Here is a 19,968-nt window from a genome sequence, read left to right as displayed (position 1 = left end):
CGTTTGATGTATTTATTTCAAAATAGAAAGCAAACAATAGATATCCTTTTTGCCCTTTTCTTTAACAAAGGGTATGTGATACCCTCACTCAAATCGAGCTGTAGTTTTAGTCAAAAACACCAAGCCCTTCCCAGACACAGAGGTATTTAATCAGGGCATGTGACATTATTGGAGAATTTGGCTATACCGACATCTATGGACCGGATAATTGTGTCTGTCAAACAGATAAGCTTACCACTTATTTTTTTGGAAGAGGACGAAATAAGCTCCAATTATATATGTCATTCTATGTTTATTCCCATAATAATGTTTGGTGCACGCGTGTACATATAGGAGGGTCCCTTACCAGGCAGAAGTGAATGTTACTTTAACCCCTGCATCACAGAGTTACAATGTTGCTATCACTATGCAACCTACTACCTATAGTAGGATAACGAGTTTCTTATTAATAATATCCTACAATTACAATAAAAAGAACACTTTTATATAACATATTTAACATATATTTGAATATTCCTGTAGAACTGTTAAACAGAGTAAGATCATTTGAGCTTTGGAATCAACTGCCATGCATTCATAATTGCGTTTCGCTGGGGCAGTGTAAAATAAGCTTTATGTCAATGACCCAGCCTTAACAAATTTTGATTGTTTCAACATGTATTTATTTTGGCTCCACCTAGAGTGGCCTCTTTCCTCTGCTGTGGTGCTGCATTGCAGTCAGCGATGTTTTCGCTCGGTAGCTGTCCATGGTCCTGAAATCAAATCATCCAAGTTTGCTTGGACACCAGCCTGATCTCCAGTACCTTCCACCTCTGGAAACTATCTAGGTGGTAATGCGACTTCTCATGCGAGCAGAGGAGGAGGCACAGATTCCTCCAGTCCCTGGTTCCTTCCCTGACCAGCGCAGATTTGCACTCGTGTGCAGCAAAAACAGAAGGCTGCATCGTTTTGCTTGGAATAGACAAGCCTTGGTCTCCCCGTTTGCCATACTCCTATTTTTGTGGGCCACGGAAAACTTTTGTTGCCCCTTATCTCTTGGGAAATTCCCCTCCTTATCCTGATGTGGCCCAGCCTGCACTAACATATCCCGTAAAGATCCATTCATATATTTTGGCAACTCACCGGGATCTTCTATGTTTTTAGTCTGGGATTCGTATTTAGTAGCAGTACCACCACTGTCATCCGGGACAGGGAGCGACGAATCTGAGTCTGGGTCCAAGATAGTAGGGTCTTCGCCGGCAGTGTTTGGAGGTGTGCCTAGGACTGGCGTCGACCACCTGTTCTTGTCCAGCCAGACAGCTGTCATCATCGGTGGATGTGCATGGCTCAGACTACTCTTGTTTGCCCTCTTTGCTGCTAGAATCAGCGAACGGGGGCTCGTCGTTCTCAGCTTGTCATTCTCCACACCGACTGATATACATTGCTGCACGCCGAAAAATTTCACCCAGCAAATTTCTTTGGTTTAGAGATTGTGCCTCTTTTTCATCGTTTAAAACAATATTCACTTCCTGATAGTTTTTGTCTCTTAGACATGGTAGTAAATTGTTTCAAATCTCTATAGATTACTTTTAGCTAAAATTATATCCACTAGTAGTGGCTAGCTAACATTAACAGGCTAGGTTAGGCTGCTGCCTTAATCACTAAACGCCACACACAAACATTAAAAAAAATACAATAATTTAATTGGCAGATACATTTTTAGAAATGTTTCACAATTGGATAATCCCATATAAAACACACCACACATCACCATAGCTACCAAGGAAAAGGGGAGTGAACTTCGGGAGAAGCAGGAATGGGGTGGGTGCGGGAACTGCATCAACTACCCAGGCCAAACCCGGACGACGCTGGGCCAATTGTGCGCCACCCTATAGGACTCCCAATCACGGCCGGATGTGATACAGCCTGGATTTGAACCAGGGACTGTAGTGACGCCTCTTGCCCTGAGAAGCAGTGCCTTAGACCGCTGTGCCACCCACACCAGCTATGAGCTGGTGGCTGGAGTGAAGCAGGGGGTGTAATGGCTGATCAGGGGTACCTGAGGGCGGCAGCCAATTGTCAAAATGCCGCCCCAAATTCAAGTGCCGCCATTAGCAGGGGCCTAATCTTGCCTAATGGGAGGGCCGGCCCTGTGTGTGACAATCAAATATTTGCAGACTGGAGAAGTACGGTGTTGAAGAATATGTGAATGGAAAATGTTGCAACTGTGGTGGGGATCAAACTCCGTACTTCCTTGAGTGCCCTGTTAGGGTGAAAGAGATCGAGGTGTCAAGGATCAGGGCTGTACAGCAGATTTCGCTAGGAAATGCCCAACCTCACAGGACTCTTCTGAGCCTGTGTAGGGAACTAATTAAAATCATTTTTTTTGTAGAAAAGCAGGTTAATTTTGTTTAGTTAATACATTTTTTGATAGTTTATATGATAAAAAAAAAACGTTTAACCCATATTATTTCCTTTTTGGAATCCTTATTATCCACCCGCACAGTTGCTGACAGAATGCACATCCAAGTGTTGAGAACGCCATTTTACCATAGAAGAACTACACTACCCAGAGGGTAGACGATTTAGACGATTGGCTGAAGCTGCCCACTCCCCCTTGAATGTGGTGACAGCAACTCCGTAGACGTTATGTGAGGCTTCGATATTATTAACTGTCGTTGTTTGACACTTCTAGGACGATAAACAGATATTCCAATAGTTAATATAAATATATAACATGGCTTTTCATGGTAGCAAGTGCTGCCGCTTTATACTAGGCAGACATTACGATGTCAAGGCCCTGTCAACGCAGCACGTGAAACTATTTGCACCAAGCTCAACACCCAAGTTGCGGCGGTGGTATTCCAGAGCTACGCAAGAGGATAATGAACTTGAACTCGTATCTCTTGCAAACTCAAGTGCAGCTGTCCCTGCAACAAAAATTGGGACCGCACAGGTAAGAAAGGCTAGCTATAAATATTTTATAAACGCTGTGGCGTAACGTTACCGTAGTTTCGTATTTCTTTCTGTACATTTTTTGGGGGGGTGGAAACAGCAAACTTACTACAGTTCTACACATAGGATTTTTTTAATGGCAGTTTTATAGATAGTCTCATCCAATTCTACACATTTTGCAATGAGGATGAGAGATTTTTACATTTTTTTAAAGCTTTTTTCCTGTAATAAAAAAAAAAAATGCTTGCCATGGTTAATGACCTGTTCGTATGCTATCTGGGTGGGCGGCCCGACGTTAGCCGTTCCGCCTGAAGCAATTCGGTTTAATTGAATGTAACCATAACTGCCCGGTAAAGGCTACCACAGTGCTCTTTGACATAAAAGCGAGTTCCAAACACGTTCTAAGCAGTGTTTGGGAGTTTATTTTTAAATGTAATCTGTTCAATTTAGGCTACTAGTTACCTGTCCAAAATTGTAATCAGTAACGTAAGTTACCCTAACTCAGTAATGCAATTATATTATTTTCCTCTTTAGAACAGTTTCCCAAACTCAGTGCATGTTTTGTTTTTTCCCCTAGCACTACACAGCTGATTCAAATAATCATCAAGCATTGATAATTTGAATCAGCTGTGTGGTGTTAGGGGGAAAAACGAAATGTGCAGCCCTTGGGGTCCCGAGGACCGAGTTTGGGAAACGCTGCATTAGTTGAAGACAAAAATAAATATTGCAATTAAAAGATATCTACAGTGCATTCCTATTTGCATTGACCCAACTCCCCCCCTTTGTTTTTACACTGCTGCTTATTATTGCGTAGTCACTTTACGGCTCTGTCAATCACCACATTCTTATTGGCAGACTCGACAGCCTTGGTTTCTCAAATGATTGCCTCGCCTGGTTTACCAACTACTTTACCAACTACTTCTCTGAGTTCAGTGTGTCAAATCGGAAGGCCTGTTGTCCGGACCTCTGGCAGTCTCTATAGGGGTGTCATAGGGTTCAATCCTCGGGACGATTCTCTTCTCTGTATACATCAATGACGTTGCTCTTGCTGCTGGTGATTCTCTGATACACCTCTACGCAGACGACGCCATTCTGTATACTTCTGGCCCCTCTTTGGACACTGTGTTAACTAACCTCCAGACGAGCTTCAATGCCATTACAACTCTCCTTCCGTGGCCTCCAACTGCCTTTAAACGCAAGTAAAACTAAATGCATGCTATTCAACCGATTGCTGCCCGCACCTGCCCGCCCGTCCAGCATCACTAATCTGGACGGTTCTGACTTAGAATATGTGGACAACTACAAATACCTAGGGTCTGGTTAGACTGTAAACTCTCTTTCCAGACTCACATTAAGCATCTCCAATCCAAAATTACATCTAGAATCGGCTTCCTATATGGCAACAAAGCATCCTTCACTCACGCTGCCAAACATACCCTTGTAAAACTGACCATCTTACCGATCCTTGACTTCGGTGATGTCATCTATAAAATAGCCTCCAACACTCTACTCAACAAATTGGATGCAGTCTATCACAGTGCCATCCGTTTTGTCACCAAAGCCCCATTCACTACCCACCATTGAGACCTGTACGCTCTCGTTGTTCGGCCCTCACTTCATACTCGTCGCCAAACCCACTGGCTACAGGTTATCTACAAGTCTCTGCTAGGTAAAGCCCCGCCTTATCTCAGCTCACTGGTCACCATAGCAGCACCCACCCGTAGCACGCGCTCCAGCAGGTATATCTCACTGATCACTCCCAAAGCCAGTTCCTCCTTTGGTTGTCTTTCCTTCCAGTTCTCTGCTGCCAATGACTGGAACGAACTGCAAAAATCTCTGAAGCTGGAAACGCTTATCTCCCTCACTAGCTTTAAGCACCAGCTGTCAGAGCAGCTCACAGATTACTGCACCTGTACATAGCCTTTCTATAATTTAGCCCAAACAACTACCTCTTCCCCTACAGTATTTATTTATTTATCTTGCTCCTTTGCACATTCTTCCACTGCAAATCTATCATTCCAGTGTTTTACTTGCTATATTGTATTTACTTCGCCACCATGGCCTTTTTTTTTTGCCGCTACCTCCCTTATCTCACCTCATTTGGTCACATTGTATATAGACTTATTTTTCTACTGTATTATTGACGCTATGTTTTGTTTATTCCATGTGTAACTCTGTGTTGTTGTATGTGTCGAATTGCTATGCTTTATCTTGGCCAGGCCGCAGTTGCAAATGAGAACTTGTTCTCAACTTGACTAGCTGATTAAAAAAAACAAAAAAACACATTGATTCGGTACCCCCTGTATATAGCCTCATTATTGATATTTTATTTTGTAACTTTAAAAAAAATATATATATGTTTTACTGTATTGTTGGTTAAGGGCTTGTAAGTAAGCATTTCACGGTAGGGTCTACACTTGTTGTATTTGGCGAATGTGACAAAGGACATTTGATTTGGAAAATATTCAGACCCATTAGCTTTATTCAAATTTTGTTAATCTATTAAATTGTTTTTTCCCTTTTTATCAATCTATACACAATACCTGATAATGACAACGCAAAAACAGGTTTTTAGAAATGTTTGCTAATCTATCTATGAGAATGGAAATATTACATTTACATAAGTCTTCAGACCCTTTACTCAGTACTTTGTTGAAGCACCTTTGGGAGCGATTACAGCCTCAAGTTTTCTTGGGCATGATGCTACAGGCCTGGCACAGCTGTATTTGGGGAGTTTCTCCCATTCTCTGCAGATCCTCTCAAGCTCTGTCAGGTTGGATGTGGAGGGAGGGGGGGTCTATGCACAGCTATTGTCAGGTCTGTCCAGAGATGTTGGATCGGGTTCAACTCCGGGCTCTGGCTGGGCCACTCAAGGACATTCAGATACTTGTCCCTGACTCCTGTGTTGTCTTGGCTGTGTGCTTAGGGTCGTTGCCCTGTTGGAAGGTGAACCTTCGCCCCAGTCTGAGGTCCTGAGCACTCTGGAGCAGGTTTTCATTAAGGATCTCAATGTACTTGGTCCGTTCATCTTTGCCTCGATCCTGACTAGTGTCCCCAAACGCTGAGAAACATCCCCACAGGATGATGCTGCCTCCACCATGCTTCGCCGTAGGGATGGTGCCAGGTTTCCTCCAGACGTGACGCTTGGCATTCAGGCCAAATAGTTCAATCTTGGTTCCCGCAGACCTTGAATCTTGTTTCTCACGGTCTGAGTCATTTAGCTGCCTTTTGGCAAACTCCAACGGGCTGTCATGTACCTTTTACTAAGGAGTGGCTTCTGTCTGGCCACTCTACCATAAAGGCCTGATGGTTGTCCTTCTGGAAGGTTCTCCCATCTCCACAGAATCTCTGGAGCTCTGTCAGTGACCATCGTGTTCTTGGTCACCTCCCTGAAAGTCCCCTCTCCCCCGATTGCTCAGTTTGGCCAGGCGGCCAGCTCTAGGAAGAGTCTTTGTGGTTCCAAACTTCATCCATTTAAGAATGATGGAGGCCTCTGTGTTCTTCTGGACCTTCAATACTGCAGACATTTTTTTGTACCCTTCCCCAGATCTGTGCCTCGACACAATCCTGTCTTGGAGCTCTACGGAAAATTCCTTCGACCTCGTGGCTTGGTTTTTGCTCTGACATGCACTGCCAACTGTGGGACCTTTATAGATGGCTGTTCCCGGTCCAAATCATGTCCAATCAATTGTATTTACAACAGGTGGATTCCAAGTTGTAGAAATATCTCAAGAATAATCAATGGAAACGGGATACACCTGAGCTCAATTTTGAGTCTCATAACAAGGTTTGAATACTTACATAAATAAAGTATTTGTTTATTTAATACACTGCTCAAAAAAATAAAGGGAACACTTAAACAACACAATGTAACTCCAAGTCAATCACACTTCTGTGAAATCAAACTGTCCACTTAGGAAGCAACACTGATTGACAATAAATTTTACATGCTGTTGTGCAAATGGAATAGACAAAAGGTGGAAATTATAGGCAATTAGCTAGACACCCCCAATAAAGGAGTGGTTCTGCAGGTGGTGACCACAGACCAGTTCCTATGCTTCCTGGCTAATGTTTTGGTCACTTTTGAATGCTGGCGGTGCTTTCACTCTAGTGGTAGCATGAGACGGAGTCTACAACCCACACAAGTGGCTCAGGTAGTGCAGCTCATCCAGGATGGCACATCAATGCGAGCTGTGGCAAAAAGGTTTGCTGTGTCTGTCAGCGTAGTGTCCAGAGCATGGAGGCGCTACCAGGAGACAGGCCATTACATCAGGAGATGTGGAGGAGGCCGTAGGAGGGCAACAACCCAGCAGCAGGACCGCTACCTCCGCCTTTGTGCAAGGAGGAGCACTGCCAGAGCCCTGCAAAAATGTATTGTCAATCAGTGTTGCTTCCTAAGTGGACAGTTTGATTTCACAGAAGTGTGATTGACTTGGAGTTACATTGTGTTGTTAAAGTGTTCCCTTTATTTTTTTGAGCAGTGTACATTAGCAAACATTTCTAAAGCTGTTTTCGCTTTCATTATGGGGTTTTGTCTGTAGATTGAGGAAAGACTTTTTATTGAATTATTTTTAGATTAAGGTTGTAACAAAATGTGGAAAAAGGGAAGTGTGTGGAATGCTTATTTTCTCTGTTTTTAACTACAGAAACAATTTCAGAACATCTGAGATGGTGGGTTTCATGGCATGACCCTTCAATATTTTGAAGAATAGCCTATTTCTAGACTAATATTCGATATGAGTTGCAATAGTTTCCTTGACAATTATGCAATCACCAGAGATGCTATACCTGAAACTTGTAGTCAGATTTTGCTATGTACTCCTGCACTTTTGCTGTTTTACATCCACATAAAAAACATAGGCCTTGATGTTTTAGTCTACCAGATTGCCTTGAACCCTGTTATTCCATACACACCTCTACACTTATGCTTATTTTTCACCTATGAAAAATACACTACCATCAACTTGCCACTTGCTAGGTTGTCATTGTAAATAATTTGACCTGCCAGGTTAATTAAAGGTAAAAGAAACAGAACTGAGTAAAGGGATAGTTCACCCAAAATACACAGTCATTAGACAAGGTAAGACAGCAACCATCCGTTGGTTTTGTTGACCCAATATCTAGACCAATCGATTGTTCTAAAGAACGTCGATCAAGATTTGTTTTTTTAGTCGGGGGCTACTAGGGCCGTCCCGACAACCAAAAATCTTGCTCCACCAAGAGTCAACTGTTCTTTAAAAGGTGTATTTTTCCCTATATAGACACACCCTATGTGTTTTAATAAAATCAACTAGCCTATATATAGGCTTATGGGCTTGTCTTATGCTTTATGCACACAGTTATTAAATATTAAGACACACAAATTACTAAAGAGGGAGCCAGAGAGCAAGATGGCATAACCAGAAGCAGAAGAAAAAAATGACTACGGGTGTGCCATCACCGCAGCCTCCACAATGGAAGTTTACATACACCTTAGCCAAATACATTTAAAGTCCGTTTTTTGCAATTCCTGACATTTAATCCTAGTAAAATCTCCCTGTCTTTGGTCAGTTAGGAACGCCACTTTATTTTAAGAATGTGAAATGTCAGAATAATAGCAGAGAGAATGTTTTCTTTCAGCTTTTATTTTTTCATCACATTCCCAGTGGGTCAGAAGTTTACATAATTAGTATTTGGTAGCATTGCCTTTAAATTGTATAACTTGGGTCAAATGTTTCAGGTAGCCTTTCTCAAGCTTCCCACAATATGTCGTGTGAATTTTGGCCCATTACTCCTGACAGAGCTGGTGTAACTGACTCAGGTTTGTAAGCCTATTTGCTCGCACACACTTTTTCAGTTCTGCCCACAAATTTTCTATAGGATTGAGGTCAGGGCTTTGTGACGGCCACTCCAATACCTTGACTTTGTAGTCCTTTAAGCCATTTTGTCACAACTTTGGAAGTATGCTTGGGGTCATTGTCCACTTGGAAGACCTATTTGCGACTAAGCTTTAACTTCCTGACTGATGTCTTGAGATGTTGCTTCAATATAACCAGTTTGAAGGTAGGCCTAGAAATACATCCACAGGTACTCTTCCAATTGACTCAAATGATGTCAATTAGCCTATCTGAAGCTTCTAAAGCAGGGGTGTCAAACATACAGCCCGCGGGCCGGAACCGGCCCCCAAGGAGGTTCGATCAGGCCCGCAGGATAATTTGAAAGTGGAAAAAATGCATAAAAGACATGGAATTAATATTTTTAATTCGCTGCAATTCATGGATTATCCGCTAAGGGGCGCACTCTTTCCATCAGAGTAGAAGACAAGCCGCATCACTGAGACAGACTGAAAACAGCAGACGGTATCAATGCGCCATCTGCTGCTTGTTATGACGTTGTTAATACCTTGGTCTCTACCTCTCCGCTACACCCTCATTAGCCAAAATGTCGTTATCCAAACGGAGAAAAGTAGATAAGGAGTGTAGAATTTTCAAAGAAAAATGGACCACGTCCTATTTATTTACAGAGATGCACGGAAAACCTTCGTGCTTGGTGTGTTTGCAACAAGTTTCGGTATTGAAGGAATATAATATTCGACGCCACTACGAGACTCATCACAGCAAAAAATATGACGGCTTGCAAGGACAACTGAGAAGAGATAAGATTAACGAATTGCTGGCGGGTCTGAGGAAACAGCAGTCAACTTTCATCCAGAGCCGAGAAGTCAGTGAAGCAGCGGTAAAAGCCAGCTACCTAATTGCTAGCGAAATAGCATTAGCATCGAAGCCGTATTCCGACGGTGACTTTGTTAAACGATGCATGATGAAGGCGGCTGAACTTGTATGTCCCGAGAAGCGACAAGCTTTTGCCAATATTAGCCTGACGAGGAATACTATAGCAGAGAGGATTTCGGAACTAGCGGCAGATTTAGACAGTCAATTGAAACAGAGAGTCAAGTCATTTATTGCATTTTCCGTGGCAATTGACGAGAGCACTGACATCACAGACGTGGCCCAACTGGCCATATTTATTCGAGGAGTGGTCCGGCCCACTTGACATCTCCCTAGGCCGTATGTGGCCCACGATGCGAAATGAGTTTGACACCCCTGTTCTAAAGCAATGACAATTTTCTGGAATTTTCCAAGCTGTATAACCTGTCTAGGATGAGGGTGCCGCTAGCGGCACTCCCCCCCCACCCCCACTGAAAAGGCAGAGCCGCGAAATTCAAAAAATTTTTTTTTTTTAAATATTTAACTTTCACACATTAAAGTCCAATACAGCTAATGAAAGACACAGATCTTGTGAATCCAGCCAACATGTCCGATTTTTAAAATGTTTTACAGGGAAGACACAATATGTAAAGATGTAAATCTATTAGCTAAAAACACATTAGCATAATCCACCATCTTTTATTTGTCCACCAACACCAGTAGCTATCACCAATTCGGCTAAACTAAGATATTTATAGCCCCTAACCAAGAAAAAAACTCATCAGATGACAGTCTGACAACATATTTATGGTATAGGATAGGTTTTGTTAGAAAAATGTGCATATTTCAGGTAGATGGCATAGGTTACAATTGCACCCACCGTCACAAATGGACTAGAATAACTACATAGAGCAACGTGTTTACCTACTTACTAATCATCAAACATTTCGTAAAAATACACAGCATACACTAATCGAAAGACACAGATCCTGTGAATACAGACAATATTTCAGATTTTCTAAGTGTCTTACAGCGAAAACACAATAAATCGTTATATTAGCATAGCACATAGCACATAGCAGCCCAGCATTGATTCTAGCCAAAGTGAGCGATAACGTCAACATCGCCAAAATATATTATTTTTTTCACTAACCTTCTCAGAATTCTTCAGATGACACCCCTGTAACATCACATTACAACATACATATACAGTTTGTTCGAAAATGTGCATATTTAGCCACCAAAATCATGGTTAGACAATGTGAAATGTAGCCCAGCTGGTGAAAAAATGTCCGTGCTCCATATTAGACAGTGATCTACTCTTATACATAAATACTCATAAACGTGACTAAAAAATATAGGGTGGACAGGGATTGATAGACAATTTAATTCTTAATACAATCGCGGAATTACATTTTTTAAATTATCCTTACTTTTCAATACAGTTTGCGCCAAGCGAAGCTACGTCAAAAAACATGGCGTCCCAAGCCACTAACATTTTTCGACAGAAACACGATTTATCATAATAAAAATGTCCTACTTTGAGCTGTTCTTCCATCAGTATCTTGGGCAAAGGATCCTTTCTTGGGTCTAATCGTCTTTTGGTGGAAAGCTGTCCTCTTGCCATGTGGAAATGCCAACTGCGTTCGGGATGAACTGGAAGCGTGCCCAGCCATTCACAGCGTTTCAGAAATAAATGTCCCAAAATCGCACTAAACGGATATAAATTGCTATAAAACGCTTTAAATTAACTACCTTATGATGTTTTTAACTCCTATAACGAGTAGAAACATGACCAGAGTAATATTACTCCCTCCACTAATGCTTGGAACAGGTGCGGGTCGGTGTCCTCCACGCGCATAACGCAGCTCCAAAAGACTTACTAGCTACAGGGTTTTTTAATTTATAGTGCCTGTGAACGCGCAATCGACCCCATTCAAATCGTCATCACGTAAAGGCATCCAGGGGAAGACGTAAGCAGTGTCCGTATACTCATAGGTATAACATTGGCCTTAAAACTGACTCCAGATCAGGGGCCAAAATTTCTGAAATCTGACTCCATGTCAGGGAAATTGCTGTAGAATGGGTTCTGTTCCACTTAGAGACAAAATTTCAACTCCTATAGAAACTATAGACTGTTTTCTATCCAATAATAATAATAATATGCATATTGTACGATCAAGAATTTTGTGGGAAGCCGTTTCAAAAATTACACGATTAGCATAAATAGTGACAACAGCGCCCCCAGCCTCAACAGGTTAAAGGCACATTAGACTTAGTGAATGTAAACTTCTGACCCACTGGAATTGTGATTACAGTGAAATAATCGGTCTGTAAACAATTGTTGTAAAATGACTTGTGTCATGCACAAAGTAGATCTCCTCACCAACTTGCCAAAACTATAGTTTGTTAACAAGAAATTTGCGGAGTGGTTGAAAAACAAGTTTTAATGACTCCAACCTAAGTTTGTCAACTTCTGACTTCAACTGTATACACACACACACACACACACACACACACACACACACACACACACACACACACACACACACACACACACACAGTACCAGTCAAACGTTTGGACACACCTACTCATTCCAGGTGTTTTCTTTATTTTTACTATTTTCTACATTGTGGAATAATAGTGATGAAATCAAAACTATGGAATCATGTAGTAACCAAAAAAAGTGTTAAACAAATCTAAATATATTTGAGATTTTTCAAGGTAGCCACCTTTAGCCTTGATGACAGCTTTGCACACTCTTGGCATTCTCTCAACCAGCTTCATGAGGTAGTCACCTGGAATGTGTTTCAATTAACAGGTGTGCCTTGTTAAAAGTTAATTTGTGCTATTTTTCTCTTTCTAAATGCGTTTGAGCCAATCAGTTGTGTTGTGACAAGGTAGGGGTGGTATACAGAAGATAGTCCTACTTGGTAAAAGACCAAGTCCATATTATTCAAGTAAGCAAAGAGAAACGACAGTCCGTCATTACTTTAAGACACGAAGGTCAGTCAATCCGGAAGATTTCAAGAAAGTTTCTTCAAGTGCAGTCGCAAAAACCATCAAGCTCTATGATGAAACTGGCTGTCATGAGGGCTGCCACAGTAAAGGAAGACCCAGAGTTACCTCTGCTGCAGAGGACAAGTTCATTAGTGTTACTTGCCTCAAATTGCTGCCCAAAGAAATGCTTCACAGAGTTCAAGTAACAGACACATCTCAACATCAACTGTTCAGAGATTGTGATTTATGGTCGATAGCCGCAAAGAAACCGCTACTAAAGGACACAAATAAGAAGTGACTTGCTTGGGCCAAGAAACACGTGGAATGGACATTAGACCGGTGGAAATCTGTGCTTTGGTCTGAGTCCAAATTTGAGATATTGGGTTCCAACCACTGTCTTTGTGAGACGCAGAGTAGGTGAATAATAATCTCTACATGTGTGGTTCCCACCGTGAAGCATGGAGGTGTGAGGGTGCTTTGCTGGTGACACTGTCCATGAATATTTAGAATTAGAGGCACACTTAACCATTAAAAAAACAAAAGAAAAACAGGAAAAGCCCATCATGGCTACCACAGCATTATGCAGCGATACGCCACCCCATCTGGTTTTCTCTTAGTGGGACTATCATTTGTTTTTAAACAGAACAATGACCCAACATACCTCCAGGCTGTGTAAGTGCTATTTGACCAATAAGGAGAGTGATGGAGTGCTGGAATAGAGGACCTGGCCTCGACCATCACCCGACCTCAACCCAATTGAGATGGTTTGGGATGTCTTGGACCGCAGAGTGAAGGGAAAGCAGCCAACAAGTGCTCAGCATATGTGTGAACTCCTTCAAGACTGTTGGAAAAGCAATCCAGGTGAAGCTGGTTGAGAGAATTCCAAGAGAGTGCAAAGCTGTCATCAAGCAAAGTGTGGCTTGTTTGAAGAATCTCAAATAGAACATATCTTGATTTAACTTTTTTGGTCATTACACAATTCCGTATGTGTTATTTCATATTTTTGATGTTTACACTATTATTCTACAATGTAGAAAATAGTAAAAAAAAAAAACATTGAATGAGTAGGCGTGTCCAAACTTATGACTGGTACTGTGTGTATTAAATATATAAATGCACGCAAGGTTTGAAATGATTGTTTTATTTTAATATTATATCCTCTAAGGGCTTCTTGTGGTCAATTTAGTCTACAAATTATTTGTAGTTATGTTCCTGCCTCCTGACCATCTGCTGAATCTAGTTTGATACCTGATGTAGGCTCACTAGCCCACCTGCACTGTCTCAGTAAGCTTTTGGCTAGAGCGCACGTGCTAAGCACAGAGTAGGCACATTTGCTATTTTACGCAACAGTTTTGTCACAAAAACAGTGGAGTGGAGTTGAACTTGGTATGTTAAAACTTGACAAAATACATTTTGTGTGCACGGTCATCACGTACTGATATAATCCGAAACAAGTCAGTTTGGTGGAAACACACCACTGGTGAGTGCATCATTTCTTTATGCATATTTTTTGAATATTCACATGAAAATCTGTTGCCAATTGGATTGAAAATTAGCTACTGTAAATAAGAATTTGTTCTTAATTGAGTTGCCCAGTTGATTAAAAAAAGCTATTTTTAGCATTTGTGGCCCAAATCCAATTAATGTCAATATACCTGATATTATCATTTTTTGCATAAAAAAATAAATAAATCAAAATCATCTTTAAGTGTCTAAAATTGATTGTCAAGCTCAATGAAGTAAGTCTACTTTAAGATTTGGACATGAAGCACGGAAAATGCTAGGTTGAGTAATTAACCCTCCTAAGAGGGTTGCTCACTGTTTATTTTGTCCTTTGTTGTGTATGTCCAGGAGCTGGCTGTACCAGTGGGCCAGAGGCAAAAGTTGAATGAGGAAGTTCTACCCTTCTCTGCCTTCCTGACAGACAACTTTGGCAGACGGCACAGCTACCTGCGCATTTCCCTGACGGAGAAATGTAACCTTCGCTGTAAGCACCATGATGAAGACTGCTTAAAGGCTATATAATCATTGTTTTTATTTTTAACAATTATAAAACACTTTTAACTGAAATTATTCCCTAGTGGTGTGATTAATCTCTGTCACTGTAGTGGCTAAATTGTCCAATATAATTGTCCCAATACAATTTCCATCATAATCCTTTAGCCACAATGGAGGGTAGTGAAATGCAAGTCTTGATGCATACAAATCCAATGTCTAGAGTTTGATTCAAGCTGAAAACAATGTATTTGTCGTTCTTCAGGTTACAAAAATGTAAAGAAAAATCAAACAAAACAAATTCCTTAAATTCAAACTAAAGAAACAAATAGTGTGGTCTGGTATGTTTAAGCATGGTGAAAAGACTGGCTGACATTCCAGTCACACCCAATGGGCCTTGGAGCCTGTAGGCTTTTTAAAAGTGTTCCCCTTCAACCTGTAGAGGGGGGTACATACACTTCACAGAAGATTAGTGGCAATCACACATACATACATTTATTATCAATTTGATAACTGTCATGTTGTTCACTAACATGACAGTTGTCCGCTAAGGTGATGTCATCCTTCCTGAAATGTAACCTCAGGCTGTAACGGCTCTCCTGTAACTTGACAGAATCTTGTTCATAAACCTTTTGTCTTCCACTGACGTTTACATTTTTCTCCTTTGAAATCTGTGTTGTGTTGATTTGTCAACATGTCTTCCAGATCTGAAACAGAGATTGTTAGCTGTAATGGTAGGACGGCTACTCTTGTCCTTATTGTTATGGCTTCTAAAGGAGTCATTGATTCCCCCCACCAGTAGGGTCCTCGCAGCATATGGTCCATCTTCACAACCACCTGCCATGGTTCCATGGGTTTGGGAGCGTTTGTTCCTATCAACAGCTGTCTGAATCACATTGTGTCCTGATTGTGCCTATTCAGCTGAAACACTGAGCCTGGTGTTTCCAACAGGCTCTGAGACAGCTTCTACCCCTAAGCTTTAAGACTGCTAAATAGTTTGGTTACCATTAATTTACTATCCTCACTGACCCTACACAGAGACACACACACACACACACACAGACACACACACACACACAGACACACACACACACACAGAGACACACACAGAGACACAGACACACACAGAGACACAGACCAACAAATAGGTGTCCCCTTTTCCCTTTCCCATATACACACTCACACACTACAATGACACTCCCACACACATTCGCATACACAACAAACACTTTTACTAATTTGCTACTCTGTTCTTTATTATACTCTTATCATTGTCTGTCCTGATGCCTAGTCACTTTACCCTGCCTTCATGTGCATATCTACCTCAAATACCTCTGAACATTTGATCTGGTACTGGTACTCCCTGTATATAGCTCAGTTCTTGTGCATTTTATTTGATTCCTCTTGTTACTGATCCTTTCAGATCGAAGCAAGTGCCTAGTCTAGGGGCTAAGGTGTAGGAATACTTTGACATTCAACATTGGTTGCACTGTGAGGTAGTGGCAGTAGACATTTTCCTTGGCACTGGGAAAATGGTTTGCAATTTCCAATTAGTTATGAAGGATAAATTGTGAGGATTTATTTATATCTAAAGGACCATCCCCATTATTGATGTTAACCAAGGAAATCTTATTAAAAATCCTCTTATTTGACTCCTGTTGAGATGTTGCTTGTTCTTTTCGTTATTGTCGAGCTTTGTATCTCTTCTGCACGAGAACCTTTTGGGGTAGTTGTATAACGGCATTACCAAGCTAGCGTGTACAGTGATGCTGCTCTAGCGATGAGGTTTTGTGTTATCAGGTATTGCCATTTATTTAAGTGCCAATAAATGTCTCCCTTGAATCTCCCCCCATGCAGGTCAGTACTGTATGCCCGAAGAGGGGGTCAAGCTCACCCCTCGCGCTCAGCTCCTGTCTACTTCCGAGGTGCTGACCGTGGCCCAGCTGTTTGTACGAGAGGGTGTGGAGAAGATACGCCTCACTGGGGGAGAACCCCTCATCCGACCAGACGTCCTGGACATCATCAGTGAGTGGGGCGTGGGTTGTGTGAACTGCACATTCGGTGTGTCTGGCGGGCTAAAACGAATGCACCCTTTTATTTGGGTAGAAAGCAGATTCGCTAATGTGCCTGATTTTAATATGCTAGTTTTTATCAAATCAAATTTATCAAAAGTACATCATAATGCTGCATTTCTCAGTTTATTCCCATTGGGACCCCTAGGGTGTGCACATTGTTCCAGCCCAGCTCTAACAAGCCTAATCCAACTACAGTAATCAGCTCATTATCAAGTGTGTTAGCGCTGGGCTATAACAAAAATGTGCACACCCTAGGGGTCCCTATGAATAGTTTCAGAAGCTGTAATAGTTTATCCTGGAGTCAATTAAATGGTGTACCCCACCATGTTCAGTTGTAAACAAACCATGTATATGCACATTTGTGGCCTGCTGGAGGTCATTTTGCAGGGCGCTGGCAGTGCACCTCCTTGCACAAAGGCGGAGGTAGCGGTCCTGCTGCTGGGTTGTTGCCCTCCTACGGCCTCCTCCACGTCTCCTGATGTACTGGCCTGTCTCCTGGTAGCGCCTCCATGCTCTGGACACTACGCTGAGAGACACAGCAAACCTTTTTGCCACAGCTCGCATTGATGTGCCATCCTGGATGAACTGCACTACCTGAGCCACTTGTGTGGGTTGTAGACTCCGTCTCATGCTACCACTAGAGTGAGAGCACCGCCAGTATTCAAAAGTGACCAAAACATCAGCCAGGAAGCATAGGAACTGAGAAGTGGTCTGTGGTCACCACCTGCAGAATCACTCCTTTTTTGGGGGTGTCTTGCTAATTGCCTATAATTTCCACCTTTTGTCTATTCCATTTGCACAACAGCATGTGAAATTTATTGTCAATCAGTGTTGCTTCCTAAGTGGACAGTTTGATTTCACAGAAGTGTGATTGACTTGGAGTTACATTGTGTTGTTTAAGTGTTCCCTTTATTTTTTTGAGCAGTGTATAAAAAGTCAGAGGGACTGAAATTGCCTGGGCCCAAGAATGACCCACAAACCTAAAAAGTAACTTCTATCCTATAAATCTTGTTGGCTACGCATAGCCTGTCTACAACAAACTTTTAACATTGTATCAACTATTAACTTGGGTCTGGCCCGAGCTAGCATTAGCAAACTTGTTACATTGTATAAAATATTCTGGGGCCTCAGTTTCCTGTGCCAATGAGCTCGGGACAGACACAGTTGTAGGCTATTTGCGCAAGGGATAGGAAGTAATCGGGTAGACTTATTTTAGAGCATAACATTTCTCTCTTTCAGCTGAGTGATTATCAATAGGTAGAGCATGAAAGATTTTTCAAATATACTGAACAAAAATATAAATGCAACAATTCAAAGATTCATTGAGTTACAGTTCATATACGGAAATACGTCAGTTGAAATCAATTCATTAGGCCCTAATCTATGGATTTCACATAACTGGGAATATAGATATGCATCTGTTGGTCACAAATACCTTAACAAAAAAAGGTATGGGCGTGGATCAGAAAACCAGTCGGTATCTCGTGTGTCTAGGGCTGTGATGGTCATGAAATTTGGTCTGCCGGTGATTGTCAAGCAAATAACTGTCGGTCTCACGGTAATTGACCGTTAATTAACAAACGCATTAACAAGCATCTGCATTTAAAAAAGTCTAAATCCATGTGATACAGCCTACACCATCACAATAAATCCATTATTTTAGACATGTCTAAAGAAACAAACATGATGTGAAGACAATGTAGTATATTTCAGAAGAACATTATAGCATACTCTGCATTGTCATTATGTTAAGCCCTGATCTGGCTGTCGGCTACACTAGTTCATTTAACAGACAAGATTTGCTTAGAATTCTGTGGCATTATTTTATAGTATGAAGAATACAATTGGAACATAAGCTAAATAAAATAGAAAGGATATTTTCTCCAAACGATTTGAGGGAGGGCGCACATGCGCGGCTATTCTGTGAGCGGTTAACAAAGTAACCGGTACTCCTATATGCTTCATTTAAGATTATTTATGTAACTTTCGTTACAAATGTTGGGCTATATGTTTTGATTTTTAATACATTCTAAGGCTGCATGATGCGACTATAATGATTTGAAAAAAGTTGCATGAGATCTGCTTTGTTTTTCACGTGGGCTGTAGACTTCATCAGTCTCATTAACAATTTGCCAAGCACTTGATAATGCCTCGAATTTCCCGGGAACATCCCCTTTGTATGGCTATAATCCTCCTAAAAAAATCTATGCGCTTCACAGGCTACAAGTGAAGACAGACACATCAGGGACGCAACTGCTCACGTCCTTATCCAATTCCGAGGTGCTAATTGAAGATGTTGGAAGTACTGTCCACATTTACTTTTTGTCAGCCAACAAGATGAGTAGGCCTAACAAACTGCAAAAGTAATAGCCTATGTCAATCTATTCTCCCCCATAGTACAAAAGTTAACCTATTCTGTGCGAGAAATAAATATTCCAAACATAATCCGGGACAGTTGTTGGATGCGCTAGATCCCAGATTAATACAACCACTAGCATAAAAAAAAAAACATGTTTTAAGCAATGACCATGACGCAACGGATGAGAACGTTTAGCTTAAAATGTTGATAGCCTAATAGTTTCTCACATTATAAGCACAGCAATGCGCACACGGCAGTAGGCTATAAGCATGAATGTTCCATTAGCAGGAAAACACAATTCTCAAGTACCAACAAATGCGATTATGCATGTAATGCTTTTGTTATAAATGTTAATTTATGGGGGAAATGATCTTCCCCAAGCTTGAAACACACGTTCTGTGTATGTATGCCAGTTAGTCTCTACACCCATTGTAAAGCAGATTAATGTGTCTGCTAAATGACTTAAATGTAATGTAAATGTAATGTGCTTCAGTTTAAGAAGTTATTTGGCCACTTTAGCTGTGATTCAAACCATATAATAATGTATATAGGCCTATGGGCTAGGGCCATTTCAGTTGTACAATTGACTAGTCATTTATCCCCCTTTCCCTACACATTTATGGTGGATGAGGTTAGTTTCCTCCTATGTAAAGCGCTTTGAGTACCTCAGTTAGTAGAAAAGTGCTATATAAATCCAATCAATTATTATTTGTATACGATCACAAGGTGTTAGGTTCTACCAGAGTAAGAACTCGACGCACACTATGAAAGCTTAAACCAAGTTTATTCTTCCCAAAGGATCAAACAGCTAAATCGACAGACATATTCACACAAGTACTGATATTTAACATTTTCTCCTATGCTGAGTCTCTTCCTCCACATCTGAACAAACATTGTATCTTTATTGCAAGGCAGGAT

The 19,968-nt window shown here is 41.3% G+C and overlaps 1 protein-coding gene across 4 annotated transcripts in view; it reads left to right on the top strand.

Annotated features, from left to right (window-relative positions):
* Positions 1-2,586: 2,586 nt before the first annotated feature.
* Positions 2,587-19,968, top strand: part of mocs1 (molybdenum cofactor synthesis 1) — a 41,765-nt gene continuing 24,383 nt past the window's right edge. For 3 of the 4 annotated variants that reach the window (XM_055899174.1, XM_055899173.1, XM_055899176.1), the window contains exons 1-3: positions 2,587-2,935; positions 14,473-14,608; positions 16,474-16,641. In XM_055899174.1, the coding sequence (XP_055755149.1) occupies positions 2,717-2,935; positions 14,473-14,608; positions 16,474-16,641 (523 nt within the window). In that variant the 5' untranslated portion in view covers positions 2,587-2,716. The remainder of the gene's footprint in view (positions 2,936-14,472; positions 14,609-16,473; positions 16,642-19,968) is intronic. The other variant, XM_055899177.1, reaches the window with a different exon arrangement.

The sequence above is a fragment of the Salvelinus fontinalis genome, chromosome 35, assembly GCF_029448725.1.
Source record: "Salvelinus fontinalis isolate EN_2023a chromosome 35, ASM2944872v1, whole genome shotgun sequence".
NCBI classification, from domain to species: domain Eukaryota; kingdom Metazoa; phylum Chordata; class Actinopteri; order Salmoniformes; family Salmonidae; genus Salvelinus; species Salvelinus fontinalis.
The sequence above is the reverse complement of the archived record's forward strand: the minus strand, read 5'-3'. Positions and strand labels throughout refer to the sequence as shown.